This window comes from Myotis myotis, unplaced genomic scaffold (genome assembly GCF_014108235.1).
Source record: "Myotis myotis isolate mMyoMyo1 unplaced genomic scaffold, mMyoMyo1.p scaffold_m19_p_20, whole genome shotgun sequence".
NCBI lineage: Eukaryota > Metazoa > Chordata > Mammalia > Chiroptera > Vespertilionidae > Myotis > Myotis myotis.
The window spans coordinates 17,049,938-17,066,317 of NW_023416325.1; the positions used below are offsets into that span (position 1 = coordinate 17,049,938).

The following is a 16,380-nucleotide window of genomic DNA, read 5'->3' on the forward strand; positions in this document are numbered from 1 at the left end:
GTAGACTTCACCCACCCCCCTTTCCTCCCCCAAATTACCGCATGATTTCTTAAGAGGAGAGAGTTGCTCTCAAGGTCATGTCGTAACCTCAGGATGGGAGGCTTCTGTGTGGCCAGCATGGGGTGGACACCTGGGCCAGTGATCACTGCCATAGACCATTAAGGGGTGCTCATTTTCCCAGCCCTCCTGCCTTTCTGTTCATCTCCTTAGTTACGGCTCTCAACTTGCTAGCCAGTTCAAGTTCATGGACAACCTTCTAGTGTCTACAGAGAATCCCTCTGGATTGGGTCACTTACAGTAGAGCCCTGTCTGCTGGCCAGAAACAGAGTTGGAGGTGGCACCGGGCATTATCCTATCATCCTGGCCGGTTCCAAACCGGACCCCCTCCTACTCGAACAGCGCTTGACCCATGGGACCGGCCTGGGTGAGCTTTTCGTTTTTCCTTTCCGCCTCTGGCTTAAGCCTTTGGCAGGATGGGTTTTGGGCTTGAGTCCAGCGATTCAACGGGGAGGCTCTGTGCCAGCTCTCGCCTTTTGGAGGCCTGTATATTGGCTCGGGGCTCTGCCCGGGTTTGCAGCCTTTAGTAATGTGCGTGGATAATGTGGGTCTGCTTCCCACACCATCTTGCAGCCAGTCACCAGCAAGGGAAGGCCCGGGCAGGAGGGAATGTGTGCTCTGCTCTCTTTCGGCAAAGTGACTCTTGCCCGATTTTTGTCTGGGGGCCTTGGCAGGGCCAGCCGGCACAGGCAGTGTGGCGACGCCGCGCCTGGAAACTCATCAGTGTCACTCTGTTCATTTCCTCCCCTCTTCGAGCGTTTTCCCATGGAGTGGGGCTCGCAGCGACAACTGGCGAACGGTTGGGCGGTTGCTCGTTGTCATTCTGGTGGGCACCGGTTTCCGGAGGGCGCCAAGTGCTTTGTGGGTATTGGCATTTGTTTCTGCCATGCCCAGGGCACAGTTGGCGCCGGTCCCAGTTAATGGATGAAGAAACTGAGGCTCGGGGGATTAAATGGTGGGAGGGGAGGGGTACAGCTGGGAGTGAACTTGGGTGAACAGGGCAACCTTTTGTCTTGAAGAGGATGTGCAGGAGTGTGTGTGTGTGTGTGTGTGTGTGTGTGTGTAAGAGAGAGAGAGAGAGAGAGAGAGAGAGAGAGAGAGAGAGAGAGAGAGAGAATGCACAAGGTTGGTTGCAGGCACTTACGAGAGAGAATGAAAGGGAGTGAGGATTGCATGGGGGTCTGGTCCTCAGTGTAAACCTGCCCAGAACAGTCAGGGTCTTGCATTCTTTCCGATCAGAGCTGCCTCCCAGGAGGAAGGAGCTCATAGGCCTTTTATCCAAAGCAGCCTCCTGCCCCAGGCCCCAAAGGAAGGCCCAGCAGATCCTGCCCTGCTGGGAGGGAGGTGGGTCCCAGGATCCCTCCCTCCACCCGTCCTTTCCCTCTCCTCCCTGGCGCAGCTTTATGGCCGGCATATGGAAACTGTTTCTATTTACCCGGCACCCCCAGGATGCGGCCGCACACTGTGCTCCAGCGAACGGAAACCCTGGATTCCCCGCAGGGCCGTTGCAGAGGCTGCATGCAAAGCAGCCAGCTGTTTTGCAGGGAGCGTCTGGGCCCTGTTACATCAGCGTTGCCATCTGTGCAAACAGGTCATCCTGGTGCGTCGGCCTGCGCTCTGGCTGGGGCGCTGCTCTCAGACATGGAGGCAGTTTCTGTTGCTGTTTTGAATCCGCATGCCTGTCCTTCCGGCTGGTTTCCCAGTCCCTTCTTCTGCCAGTGATTTTAGTTCACCTCCCCGGGCTGCTTGCCAGGACTCGGGGAGAGTAGTTTAGGGGTAGGTATTGCGTAAGTCTTGAGTGGCTAAGGTCTACGGGTCTAAAAAGGCTGCTGACTGGTTCTCACCGGAGCGCGCTCTGCCTAGGGCACCAGGGGTGCAGAACGAGATGTTTCCTTCAGGGAACTTTCCCCGGAGGCGCATTTGGGAGCTTCCTGGTTGCCACGAGCGTTCCTTCCTGGTCAGCCTCCTCTGGCCCTTTGGAAGCCTGCTGTGAGCAGAGAAACTGGCTTCCCTGAGAACCAGGCAGACGGCTTCTCCCACCCTCCTGCCTGCTGCGCATCTCCTCCCTTCTTCCCTCCGGTCTCAGCCCAGCTGCCGAGGCAGAAATGCCGAGGCCGGGCCCGGCCGTCCTCTTCCTGGAGGAGGCAGTGGAGGGCCAGCTCCCCTCCGGCCCTGCGGTGAGGTCATCCTGCCTCCTGGAGCGGGGCCTTTGCAGTCCGCCTCCACCTCGCCTTTCCAGCTCTCCTGGAAGAACCCACCCTGCCCTGGGTAAGGACGGTGGCAAAGTCCCAGGTCCCACATGTGCATTCTCACGTGTCCCTCATGTGAGGGCCGGCCATCCCACAGGGTGGGGCTGGACCTGGGGGGAGAGCTCACCTGCCCACTTGGGTGGCCAGGATTCTTTCTGAGCAGGGGACGCTCCCGAAGACGCAGACCCCAGGCATTTACCCGGGACCTTTACTCCCCGGGAGTGCAGACTCGGCCCAGGTGGGCAGGAGCAGACCAGGGCAGGGCAGTGGGCACCAGGGCAGGTAGGTGCTAACAGCCACGGAGCCCTGTGCTTCCCAGGCAGACGACCTGGGCAGGCCCAGTGGGCCTCAACGTGGGGACAGACCATCCCCTGGGACCTCATGCCCAGTGGTGACCAGGAACGGAGCCCCTCACAGCTCTCACTTCCTGCTTTGAGGGAGTTCATTCTGAGGAAGTCCCTGAGATCGGTTCCCCAGTGAGCAGGGCCTTGTGCCCTGGACACCCCCGCCTGAACTCCAGGCCACAGTCAAGTGGCCCCCTTACCTCTGATGGCCCCCTTGAACCCCCTACTACCTTCCTCTCTTTTATGGGCCATAATTGTCCTTTCCCTCTGGGAGGCCTCTAAGCCTTTAAGCGTTCCTTCTAACTGCAGCAATAAAGCACTGGGAGTTGGAGCGTGTCCATCGCCTCTCCAGCCTAGGAAGTGGGAAACAGCGAAGGGGGCAGGGAATGAGGACCCCCCGCAGTGCCCCCCCCCCAAACCTCCCCTCCTGGCCATGCACTCAGAGTGCCGCTGGAGTTGGCCGCAAGGCCACCGCCTCTGCTTGAGGCTGCCATGAAAGGAATGGGAGGGACCGGCCCCCTGCCTTCCACTGTGCCCTTTCTACAGCCCCTAAATGCGCTGTCCAGCCGCTGGGGCCCCGCATGACAGCGGCTCTTTGAAATCACCTGCGGCTCCTGAATAGCCCCTCGGCCGCCCTCGCCTCCCTGGTCACCTAGGGCCTTTCTGCCCTCTCCCCACATAAGAGCCACAAACAAGTTGACCGGCTTTGCCTTTTGGGACCTGGTCAGCAAGCCAAGGTCTGTGTTCTGAGCAAGTGAATGGTTAGCAGCCGAGGACAAAGGCCACCTGGAGGGAACAGCTCCCCATCCTTCCCCTCGGCAGTTCCTGTCTCAGTTTTCGTTTCTTTTCTTTCTGTCTTTTTTAAGGCTCTGCTCTGGATTACTCTTATACAACATAGTCGCGCTTCAGCAGGTCCTTAAAAAATGGTCTTTAGAAAATACAGATCATGTCAAGCCTCTTATAAGGCCCTTGGGCACCCCCACTGCACCCTGGCTGGGCACCGGGCTCTGGTGGACACACCTGCTGTGCCCTCCGGCCACTGGCCATCTCTAAGTGTCCCATGGAGTGTGCATTCCGGGCAGGGAAGCTGGCTGTAACACACGGGGGGGCGGGGCAGTGTTCAACCCAGGAGGAAGCAGAGAGCAGCGTGAGGGTGATGAGCATGTGACTTCCCAGAGAGGCCAGAGGCGGCCTCTCAGAGAACGATGTTTCGGGGGATCCTGGGAGATGGGGGAAGGAGGCCAGTTAAAGACCTGGGAAAGGGCCGAGGGAACAGTAAGTACTGGCAAAGTGAGGCTAATGTCCACGGCATCTGTGCCATCTCATCACCCGCCCGCCCGGCACTGCCGTTACTGTACCTGGGACTGCTGTGTCTGGACCACCGGCCCCTGCTGTGGGGTGTGAAGGTCGTGGAGGCCGGAGTGCAGGCACATGAGGGAGCAGCACTGTCCAGCTGCCTGCCTGTGGCTGCTCCTACCTCCGTGTCACTTTTGGCCCATGCCTCCCTGGTCTCGTGAGCAGGTCAAAGAAGGCGGTTTGACTTCTCTCTCCACCTGGGGCTTAGTTCTCTTAGGCCTGGACACTGGGGTCGGGGTGGGGGGTGCTGGCCTTGGGTAGAGAAGGGCCAGCGGCACCGAGTGCAGGCAGCAGCCAGGTGTCCTCCTCCTACTGGTGGCTCCGTTTTCAGTGGCTTCTGCTGCTAATTTTTGGTCCTTTTGGCACTACCCTATCACCTTTTCTGGTTTCCAGTTCTTGAGAGGCACGTGGCCTCCTGCTTAGGAGCTACCCAGCCTAGACAGTCTCCCAGCCCCGCATCTCGCTAGCTGCATGGCTTCTGCGAGGGACTTAACCTTTGCCCTTCTGCACCTTCCTTCCCTCAAGTCTGAGGTGGGCTTAATCATAACCTTCTTCTTAGGACTGTTGTGAGAATTAAATAGGTTGATGGGTATGAGGTGCTTAAATATGCCCGATATATATATACACACACACACACACACACACACACACACACACACTAAAGGCCCAGTGCACAAAAATTTGTGCACTTGGGGGGAGTGGGGGTCCCTCAGCGCAGCCTGTGCCCTCTCGCAGTCTGGGACCCCTTGGGATGACCACCTGCTGGCTTATGCCCGCTACCCGGGGGATTGGGCCTAAGATGGCAATCAGACATCCCTCTGGCAGCCTGGGAGCCCTCGGGGGATGTCCACTTGCCAGCGGGGAGCAGGCCTAAACTGCAGTCGGACATCCTTAGCGCTGCTGAGGAGGCAGGAGAGGCAGGAGAGGCTCCCACCACCACTGCTGTACTGGCAGCCATCAGCCTGGCTTGTGGCTGAGCAGAGCTCCTCCCATGTGAGAGTGCCCTGACCACCAGAGGGCAGCTCCTGCATTGAGCGTCTGCCCCCTGGTGGTCAGTGTGTGTCATAGTGACCAGCCATTCCCAGTTCTTCCGCTGTTAGGGTCAGTTTGCATATTACCCTTTTATTATATAGGATAGAGGCCTGGTGCATGGGTGGGGGCCGGCTGGTTTGCCCTGAAGGGTGTCCCGGATCAGGGTGGGGGTCCCGCTTGGGTGCCTGGCCGGCCTGAGTGAGGGGCTGATGGCTGTTTGCAGCTGGTCACACCCCCTTCAGGGTGGGGGTCCCCACTGGGGTGCCTGGCCAGTCTGGGTGAGGGGCTGAGGGCTGTTTTCAGGCTGGCGGGCAACTGAAGCTCCCAGCCCCTCCTTTTTTTTTCTGTGTTTTTTTCCCCCTGGGATTTATTTACCATCTATGGCTGTCACTGGAACTGAGAGCCGGCTTTAGCTCTGAGGCTCGGCTCCAGCTGAGACTTCGGCTACTGAAAGCAGGTATCTGGGTTTGTATGGCTTCTATAATTGAAACACTGTTGCAGCTCCAGCTCTGAGGCCCGGCTGGCTGAAAGCAGGTTTCTGGGGTTTGTTTAGCTTCTATAATTGCAACATTGTTTCTTAGAGTGCAGCTCAGAGGCCGGCAGCGGCAGGCGGGGAACCTTGGCTTCCTCCATCACTGGAGCAAGCAAGCCTCCTGTTCACTTCAGCTGCCTGGCTGCCGGCCGCCATCTTGGTTGGCAGTTAATTTGCATATCGCCCTGATTAGCCCATGGGAAGCGTGTCGGAGGTACGGTTAATTACCATGTTTGTCTATTATTAGATAGGATATGTATGTATGTATGTATGTATGTATATACTAGAGGCCCAGTGCACAAAAATTTGTGCACTCGGGGGGGTCCCTCAGCTCGGCCTGTGCCCTCTTGCAGTCTGGGACCCCTTGGGGGATGACCACCTGCTGGCTTAGGCCCGCTCCCTGGGGGGATTGGGCCTAAGCTGGCAGTCAGACATCCCTCTGGCAGCCCGGGAGCCCTTGGGGGATGTCCACTTGCCAGCAGGGAGCAGGCCTAAGCTGCAGTCAGACATCCTTAGCGCTGCTGAGGAGGCGGGAGAGGCTCCCACCACCATTGCTGTACTGGCAGCCATCAGCCTGGCTTGTGGCTGAGCAGAGCTCCCCCTGTGGGAGTACACTGACCACCAGGGGGCAGCTCCTGCATTGAGCATCTGCCCCCTGGTGTTCAGTGTGTGTCATAGTGACCAGTCATTCCCAGTCTTTCTGCTGTTAGGGTCAATTTGCATATCACCCTTTTATTATATAGGATAGAGGCCTGGTGCATGGGTGGGGGCCGGCTGGTTTGCCCTGAAGGGTGTCCTGGATCAGGGTGGGGGTCCCGCTGGGGTGCCTGGCCAGCCTGGGTGAGGGGCTGAGGGCTGTTTGCAGGCTGGCCAAGCCCCCCAGCGGGGACCCTCACCCCTTGAAGATGTGGCCAGCCTGGGTGAGAGGCTGATGGCTATTTGCAGGCTGGCCACAGCCTCTTCAGGGTGGGGGTCCCTGCTGGGGTGACTGGCCAGCCTGGGTGAGGGGCTGATGGTTGTTTGCAGGCTGGCCACAGCCCCTTCAGGGTGGGGGTCCCTGCTGGGGTGACTGGCCAGCCTGGGTGAGGGGCTGATGGCTGTTTGCAGGCTGGCAGCAGCCCCCAGCCACCCAAGCTCCCACTGGAGGCTGGCTGGAAGCAGGTATCTGGGATTTATTTATCTTCTATAATTGAAACTTTGTTGCCTTGAGCAGAGGCTACAGCTGGCCAGGGCAGACAGGAAGCTTGGCTTCCTCCTTCGCCAGGGCAACCAAGCCTCCTGCTTGTTCCAGCTCTGTGGCTGCCGGCCACCATCTTGGTTGGGTTAATTTGCATATAGTTGCTCTCATTGGCTGGTGGGTGTGGCTTGGGGTGTAGCAGAGGTGCGGTCAATTTGTATGTTTCTCTTTTATTAGATTAGATGCCTAAGTGACTGGTTGACTGGGACCGAAAGTAGCTATGACGCACACTGACCACCAGGGGGGCAGATGCCCAACACAGGAGTAGAAACCACAGGCGTGGAAACATGGAACAGACTGATGAATCTCAGAGGAAAGGAGGGAGGGGGCAGGGTGGGAAGAGATTAACCAAATATCTTATATGCATACTAGAACAGCTGTTGCCAACCGGTGGTCCACAGACCACTGGTGGTCCGTGGGGTCCGAAAGGTTGGTGATCGCTGGTTTAAGGAAACATTTGGAGCAGTGGTCGCCAACTGGTGGTCCGAGGACCACTGGTGGTCCATGGGGTCCGAAAGATTGGTGACCGCTGTACTAGAGGCCTGGTGCACGGTGTCCTCTCGCAATCCAGGACCCCTCAGGGGATTATCAGAGAGTCGGGTTTGGCCCAATCCCTGCAGGACAGGCCAAGGGACCCCTCTGGTGCACAAATCCGTGCACCGGGCCTCTAGTTGCTATATAACAAACCACTCCAAAGCATAGTGCCTTATGATAGCAACCTCATGTACTTTGCTCATGAACCTGCTTGGGGCGGGGTTTGGGAGGGGCAGCTTCTCTACTGCCCACACTGTCTGTCTGGACACTTGACTGGAGCAGAGATGGCTCATTCAACTGATGGACAAGTTGGTGCTGCCTGTGGGCCGGGAGCTCAGCTCATCTGGGCTGTGACCGAGGGACCTTGGGCCTCCTCGTGGGCCTCTCCACCGGCTGCGTGGACTGCCTCAACATGGTTCCAAGAGCAAGGGCCCCAAGAGAAAAAGGTGGAAGTAGCCTGGCCAGTGTGGCTCAGTGGTTGAGCATCGACCCATGGACCAGGAGGTCACAGATTTGATTCCTGGTCTGGGCACATGCCCAGGTTGCAGATTCAATCCCCAGTAAGGGGCTTGCAGCATGCAGGTGATCAGTGATTCTCTCTCATTAATGTTTCTATCTCTCTATCCCTCTCCCTTCCCCTCTCTCTGAAAATGAATAAAAACATTTTTTTTTAAAAGGTGAACTAGAAGTGTCAACTTAGAAGTCAGAAGCGTCACATCTTCCGTCCTGTCGGTCAAAGTGGTCGCAGAGACTCCCTGGTCTCGAGGGGCAGAGGCACCGGCTCCACCTCTTTGTAGGGAAGGTTCCAGAAGAGTGGGGCAGTGGGGGCAAAAGGGAATGCTGTGGCTGCCTTTGGAAAATAAAGTCTGCCACGGAATAGATTTGAAATGGGATTCTTTATCCTCGTGCAGGGGGTGATTAGGAGTGTGGATTATGGGGAGCCAAGTTCTCATCACAGATGTTCTTCCTCTGTGTCTCAGTGTCACTGCTGACAGTGTCAGTGGAGACACTTGGGAGTTGTGACAGCAGGTGTAAGTATAAGGGTCTTCATGGGCGCCGATTCTGGAAACGCTCAGGGGTGGATGTCGGGCAGAGCCAAGGCTGCAGCTCGGGCCACCTCTGTCACCGTTCTGTTCCCGGGCAGGCTTTCCCCAGGTGGTGGCCGAGGCAGCTGCCTGCAGCAACGGGGAGAGAGCCCCTCCTTCCTAACTGGCCCAGGACAGTCCCAGTTTCAGCCCTCCCTGGCTGGGTGTGGAGCAGCACGCCTGCCTGAACCAGCCTGTCCGGGGGGCGTGAGGGGCTCTCATTGCACCTGGGCCACCAGCCCGGGAGCCAGGGGTGGAGTCAGCCAGAGCCGAACAATGTTCTCCAAAGGCTGAAGGGGCAGCGCAGGAAAGGGCATGGGGTCAGCATGCAGAAGCCACAGGTGACCCTCTACCAAGGAGTAAATCCAGTTGTTGTTAATCCTGACCAGAGGATATTTTTCCTTGGATTTTTAGAGAGAGTGGAAGGGACGGGGAGAGACACAGAGAGAGAAACATTGATGTGGGAGAGACACATGGATTAGTTGCCTCCTGCCTGCACCCTGACCAGGACCAGGGATCGAGCCTGCAACCTAGGCACATGCCGTTGACTGGAATCAAACCCAGGATCCTTCAATCCACGGGCCACCATTCTAACCACTGAGCCAAACTGGCTAGGGCCAAATCCAGTTATTTTTCATTTTTGACTAAGTAGAAAATTAACACACTTCCAAAAGCCAAAAGTAAACAACAAGTAGGAGTGATACTTCTACCCCCTTTCCCACCTCTCTTGTGGGTAACTGATTTCACCGAGTTCTAACTTCTCTTCCTCTTTTTCTTTTCTGTAAGGTGGGTAGCTATATGTTTTCGCTTCCTCCCTTTTTTTACATCAAAGATGTTTGTGCTCTTGTGTACTTGCTTTTTCATTTAACAAGACAAGGAAAAATATTGATACGTAGCCATACTAATTCTGGCTGTCCTGGCGCGTGGGGCAGAGATTGACGTATAAGTGGTGGTGCGCCTGTCTGAGCACGCAAGGCGACGGCCAGCCCTTTCCTCTGGGGAACAGTGTCTCTGTGCTCTTCTCCTGGGCTGTGCGTGAATCTCTCTCCTCTTCCACTGCAGATGGAGGCAGCTATGCCGTCCCCGGCTCCCAGGCCTCCAGCCTGAGCTCAGAGGGCGAGAGTTTCCCCTCGAGCCCCACTGGACACAACTGGGAGATGAATTACCAAGAGGCGGCCATCTACCTCCAGGTGAGCATCTCTGGGTCAGGACTTGGCCCTTCTTGGTGGGGTCAGGAGGCGGGGCTCTGTTGGCTGCCCAGGAATTTGGTTCCAGCTTCGGTTCTCTGTGCATGAGCTTCTCGCCTTATGGTGGGGAGAGCCAGCCTAATGGTGCCTGCACTGGACGGGTGATGTACGTGGGCTCGTCAGGTAACCCCAGCTTGTGGCTCCACCTGCCCCCAGGCTCCCTGAGTCCAAAGCCACCCACCTAGTAAGTTGCAGAGCGTGGATGTAAACTTCATCTATCTAACCCCTAAGTGATGGTCTTTCTTCTATACATTGTTGCCTCATTTCTATAGCTACCACATGTATGTACTTGAAAATGAGCCATGTGGTTGTGGGAAAAGAGGTTACACAACAGGACTTGTATGATCATTGTTGTGTAGTATTTATTTATACACACACACACACAAACAAACACAAACCCATATATAGCTTGTTTATATAGATACTAGAGGCCCGGTGCACAAAAATTTGTGCACTGGGGGGGGGGGTGGTCCCCAGCCTGGCCTGTGCCCTCTCGCAGTCTGGGACCCCTCGGGGGATGACCACCTGCTGGCTTGGGCCTGCTCCCTGGGGGATTGGGCCTAAGCTGGCAATCAGACATCCCTCTGGCAGCCCGGCAACTCTCGGTGGATATCCACTTGCCAGCGGGGAGCAGACCTAAGCTGCAGTCAGACATCCTTAGCGCTGCTGAGGAGGTGGGAGAGGCTCCCACCACCACCGCTGTACTGGCAGCCATCAGCCTGGCTTGTGGCTGAGCAGAGCTCCTCCATGTGGGAGCTCACTGACCACCAGAGGGCAGCTCCTGCATTGAGTGTCTGCCCCCTGGAGGTCAGTGTGTGTCATAGTGACCAGTCATTCCCAGTCTTTCTGCTGTTAGGGTCAGTTTGCATATTACCCTTTTACTATATAGGATAGAGGCCTGGTGCATGGGTGGGAGCCAGCTGGTTTGCCTTGAAGGGTGTCCTGGATCAGGGTGGGGGTCCCGCTTGGGTGCCTGGCCGGCCTGAGTGAGGGGCTGATGGCTGTTTGCAGCTGGTCACACCCCCTTCAGGGTGGGGGTCCCCACTGGGGTGCCTGGCGAGCCTAGATGAGGGGCTGATGGCTGTTTTCAGGCTGGCCACACCCCCTTTAGGGTGGAGGTCCCCACTGGGGTGCCTGGCCAGCCTGGATGAGGGGCTGAGGGCCGTTTTCAGGCTGGCAGAGACTGAAGCTCCCAACCTCTCTATTTTTTTTTTTTTTTTATTCTGGGATTTGTTTACCTTCTATAATTGAAACATTGTTGCCGTTACTGGTGCTCCCAGCTCTGGGGCCGCGGCTGGCTGAAAACAGGTATCTGGGGTTTGTTTAGCTTCTATAATTGAAACATTGTTGCTTCCGGAGCTCAGAGCCGGGCCGTGGTAGGCGGGGAACTTTGGCTTCCTCCATTACTGGAGCAAGCAAGCCTCCTGCTCGCTTCAGCTGCGTGGCTGCTGGCCGCCATCTTTGTTGGCAGTTAATTTGCATATCGCCATTAGCCAATGGGAAGCTTAGCGGAGGTACGGTTAATTACCCTTTTTGTCTTTTATTAGATTAGACTAGAGGCCGATGCACGAAATTCGTGCAAGAGTAGGCCTTCCTTCCCCCGGCTGCCGGCACTGGCTTTCCTCTGGCACCCGGGACCCGGGCTTTCCTTGCAGCCCCGGCTTCGTCTGGAAGGTCATCTGGAACGACGTCTGGTTTAATTAGCATATTACGCTTTTATTATTTTAGATGTACTAGTATATAGCTACAGATACCTGTGTGTGTGTGTGTGTGTTTGCACAGACACCCATTCACATCTGGAAAGTTGTTTATCTCAATATTAAAGGTGATTATATTTAGCTGATGGAATTTTTACAACCTTATAACCCTGTGTATTATTTGAATGAGTTTTACCCAAAATGCACCTTTAAAAAAAAAACAGAGCAGAACTGCGATCTCCATGAGCAGTATTTGTGGCTGTTTCTGGAGGGTGGGCTGAGCTGCTGTCGGATGGTCTTGCTCTTCCTGCTTCGCGCTGAGCTGCAGCGCAGACCCTGACCAGGTGGCTGCAGACCCTGACCAGGTGGCTGGTGTACTTGGCTCGTTGGCCCCTTGCTGCTAGAGGCTGCCTGGCCCCTGCAGCTTCTTCTCTTCCCAGAGTTTATCTGTCAACTCCGTCACCTCAGGAGCCGGGTGTCAGCGGTCATAGTGCCTCTGAGATGGTTCTTGTTTGCTGTGTGGACTTCTCAGGGAGCGGGGAGTGGAGGCCTAGATGTCACGTAGCACTGGCCGCCTTCTTATTTTTCGTAATCTCCTTCATGATCAGCAGCCAGGAAACAAGGCCCTTGTTCTCCCTCCTTGGGGTCTGGCACAGCACCCAGTGACCCGGGTCGTATTTCACTCCGTGCTCATTGGTGGTGACCTCAGCCTCCACCTCCTCGGTGGCCATTCCGAGTCGTAGAGTTAAGCTCGAGCCCCCTCCCCCGCTCCGCCCCCCTGTCAGTGGTTTCTGCTAGTCAGACCTTCACTGCTGGCTGCCTGTGGGAAGAAATGTCCCAAGAATTGCATTTTTTAATAATCCAAACCAGAAGCTTCCAGGCCGCCGTGGGCATCACGCCATGGGGCAGCGTGAAAACCACAGCCCTGCGCAGATCACAGGGCCGGGAGCCAGGCCTGCCCCCTGCCCTCTGTGTGACCGCCAGCGTGTTTGTTCTCTCCGTGGACCTGCCCCTGTCCAGTCTGGTTTGTCTTCATGTTTTGGTATTGAGGGTAGTGATGCATCCAACTTCAGGAAGCGGCTTCTTCAAAGCTCCTCGGCAAACCACAGTCGAGGCCAGCGCTCCCCGCCTCCCAGCTACTGGGTGAATGGTCGCCGAGCGGGGCTGGCCCCGGGAGAAGTGGTCTCTTGCAAAACGGTTCATCCTATCAAACATCTGTTAAACACCTACTGTGTGTACCAGGCGCCATCCCAAGTGTCTTCCTGGAGCCCTGTGAGGAAGGGGAGAGCCGTCTCGCTGACAGCTGGAGAGGGGGTAGCCCAGGGAGGCGTGGGGCGGCCCGTGCTTGCTGATCCCGGGGCCCCCCCCCCCCCCCAGCTCTTTACATTCTACAGACATTTCTGAGAGTGAGCACTTGGCCTCGAGGGACCAGTTGTGCCCAGTTCTCTGGACCTTTTTTTTAAAAACACATCTTTATTGATTTCAGAGAGGAAGGGAGAGGGAGAGAGAGAGAGAAACATCAGTGATGAGAGAGAATCATCGGTCAGCTGCCTCCTGCACGACCCCCCACCCCACTAGAGATTTAGTCTGTAACCCGGGCATGTGCCCTGGCCGGGAATCGAACCCGATTCATAGGTTGACACTCAACCACTGAGCCACTCTGGCCGGGCTGGGCCTTTTTTTGTTGTTGTTAATCCTCATCTGAGAATGTTTTTTCCATTGATTTTTAGGGAGTTGAAGGGAGGGGAAGAGACAGAGAGAGAGCAACATTGATGTGAGAGAGACATCAATTGGTTTCCTCCTGCACAACCCTGACCAGGGCCAGGAGTGAGCCTGCAACTGAGATGGGTGCCCTTGACTGGAAATGGAACCCATGACCTTCAGTCCATGGGCCAACACCCTAACCCAGTGGTCGGCAGACTGCGGCTCGTGAGCCACATGTGGCTCTTTGGCCCCTTGAGTGTGGCTCTTCCACAAAATACCGACTTCTGCACATGGGCCACGAAGTTTCAGTCACACTGTACGTGCGCGCCCAAACGTGGTATTTTGTGGAAGAGCCACACTCAAGGGGCCAAAGAGTCGCAGTTTGCCGACCACTGCCCTAACCACTCGGCCAAACCGGCTAGGGCCCTCTGGACCGTTTATTCTTTGATTCCTCCACGTGGTTTTTACGAGTCAGCGAGCCTTTTAAGCCACATCAGCAGGCCAGGGCGAGACTTAACTGTGCACGGTTTGTGGCCATAAGACCTGAATTCCCGTTGTCTTCCGTCTCTGGCCTGAGCCTCCTCTGACCCGCCAGGCCCTTCCTCTCGCCCTGGCCCACGGCGCGGCCTTGGTGCTGTGCTCAGGCTCGCCGCCCCCGTGGCTCTTGTTTCCGCAGGAAGGCGAGAATAACGATAAGTTCTTCACCCACCCCAAGAATGCCAAAGCGCTGGCGGCCTACCTCTTCGCACACAACCACCTCTTCTACCTGATGGAGCTGTCCACGGCCCTGCTGCTGCTGCTGCTGTCGCTGTGCGAGGCCCCTGCCGTCCCCGCGCTCCGCCTGGGCATCTACGTGAGTGTCCCGATGGCTGGGAGCCGCTGCTCCCTGGGGCAGGCGCCAGGCACCTCGCTGGGGCTAATGCAAGCTTAAGCTTAAAGGGGCACATTCTGGAAGGGCAGACAGTGCGAATGGATTGAAAACAGGCCCTGGGAGGCCCTCGAGGCCTCGGGAGCAGCAGTGACTCGCCGGGCCTCTGGGGGTCCCTGTGGAGCCAATGCACTTTCCTCACTCAGTCTGACTGTGATTCTGCTCGCTCGCTCGCTCTGAAGTGCCAGGGAGGGTGCCATCTGATGGCCTCACTTGGGACCGGCGGCCACACCTCGGCGCCAGGTGGGCAGCACCCCTGGTGGCAGTCCCTCCCATTCTTTCCAGCCTCAGAGGAGGGGCGGTCAGGTGCGATGGCCAGTGGAGGACAGTGGCCCGGCAATGCCATGTCTCCGCACCCTGTGGTTGCAGGTCCACGCGACCCTGGAGCTGTTCGCCCTGATGGTGGTCGTCTTTGAACTCTGCATGAAGTTGCGGTGGCTGGGCCTCCACACCTTCATCCGGCATAAGCGGACCATGGTCAAGGTGGCGTGTCCATCTCCTTACAACATTTTCTCCCCTGGCACCTTCAATCCCGTCTCTTCACTTCACTTCTAAATCCCCCAGCTCTTGGTAGTGTAACCCGGGGTCCCCACCCTCGCTGCGCCCCAGCCTCGCAGAGCCGTGCTCCAAGGTCGCGGCTGTGGTCACGCTGACAGCAGCTGGTGTGATTCGGAATTTGGGGCGCCGAGCACGGGCGCGGTAACCCTCGTGGGAGATGCATTACTATTCCTAGTTCACATCTAGCCACAGCAGAGAATGGGCTCTAATCCCGCGAGGATGGGATTCAAACCCAGGTCTGGCTGGCCTCCAAGCCCACGCTGACCTGTAAGCAGCATCGGACACGTTCTCTCTGTGCTGCAGAGAGAGGCACGCGTAGGAATGCGTCCGAGTGGCACTTTGCAGTGTAAAGGGCCTGCACAGCTGTCCAGAGAAAGTGCCCGAGGGATTGAAGAGCAAGGTGTGCTTCGGACCTCTCTCAGAGGTCTTCACGGTGCAAGTCAGGAGAGCCAAAGCCAGGGTTGGTAGACGTGGCTGGGCAGAGTGGCAGGGCTTTTTTGTTTGTAAGAAATAAAGGAGAGGGGGAGACAGAGAGAAACATTAATGTGAGAGAGACATCGATTGGTTGCTTCCCACACTCTGACAAGGGGTTCGAGCTTAGGTACGTGCCCTTGACCGAAGTCGAACCTGGGACCCTCCCATCTCCAGGCCAACACTTTGCACTGAGCCAAACTGGCGGGGGCAGTTTTTTTAAAAAAATATGTTTTTATTGATTTTAGAGAGAGGAAGGGAGAGGGAGGGAGAGAGAGAAAAATCAATGATGAGAGAGAATCCTTGATTGGCTGCCTCCTGCATGCCCCCCCCACTGGGGATCGAGCCCACAACCTCCGCATGTGCCCTGACCGGGAATCGAACCATGACCTCCTGGTTCATGGGTCGACGCTCCATCACTGAGCCAGACCGGCCGGGCTGAGTGTCAGAGTTGCTCAGTGAATACCCTCTGAGGTGCTGCTGGGAGCATTGCCCTCTGGGTCATCCTCCTGTGACCACACACCAATGCCACAGCCCAGGGCCCTTCCCCAGGGGCTGCTGGATGTTGGGGGCGGGCGCTGGAGAGAAGGGATGGGCCTCCTGAGACCAGGGTGGGCATTCCCTAGTGAGCCCTGAGCTCAGGGTATTCGGGAGGCATCTGGGCGGAGGAGCTGACGCTGCTCTTTGCCCGTCCGCCCCCAGACCTCCGTGCTGGTGGTGCAGTTCATCGAGGCCATCGTGGTGCTGGTGCGGCAGACGTCCCACATGCGGGTGACCCGGGCGCTGCGCTGCATTTTCCTGGTGGACTGTCGGTACTGCGGTGGCGTCCGGCGGTAAGGCCTGGGGGAGGAGCTGCTCAGACAGTCGCTATCCTGGCCTGGCCTGGACCCCTGGGCCAGTGGAGCAGGACCCAGTGAGTCAAGTAGCCATAAGATCCATCCTGCAGGTCGGTAGAGTCTAACTCAGCACGCTTACCTCCCTCTGCCTCTCAACCCCACAGAGAGGAAGGCCATTCCCCCCGAAGCTTAGGTGTCCCGACTCCAGGCCTACGTCCCAGCTTTCTCTAAGCAGAGGGGCTGGCTCCTCTCCAGGCACATTATCTGCCCCAACACAGCAGCAGCACTCGTAGCAGGCAGCTTGGCAAAAGGTCCACGTGACGCAGGCTGTCCTGGTGCCTCCCCCGAGACCGGGGCACTGCACCCGAACAGACCGTCAGCCTAGAGTTAGACTGAGCTTTGAGATCCATCTGGAGAATCCATTGGCTGGGGGACTGTTGATAAGAATGGGCTGGCAATTCATTCTCTGTGCATCCTCAACGCAGGACACAAGTGTCCTAGGGCCAGGTGGTC

General features: G+C 57.0%; 1 protein-coding gene across 3 annotated transcripts in view; it reads left to right on the forward strand.

The window, feature by feature from the left end:
* TPCN1 (two pore segment channel 1) overlaps window positions 1–16,380 on the forward strand; it is a 52,007-nt gene that overhangs the window by 16,373 nt on the left and 19,254 nt on the right. For 2 of the 3 annotated variants that reach the window (XM_036353263.1, XM_036353264.1), the window contains exons 3-6: window positions 9,489–9,616; window positions 13,751–13,927; window positions 14,372–14,485; window positions 15,734–15,864. In XM_036353263.1, coding sequence (XP_036209156.1) covers window positions 9,489–9,616; window positions 13,751–13,927; window positions 14,372–14,485; window positions 15,734–15,864 — 550 coding nt within the window. Of the gene's footprint in view, window positions 1–2,088; window positions 2,326–9,488; window positions 9,617–13,750; window positions 13,928–14,371; window positions 14,486–15,733; window positions 15,865–16,380 lie in introns of those variants that run through there. The other variant, XM_036353262.1, reaches the window with a different exon arrangement.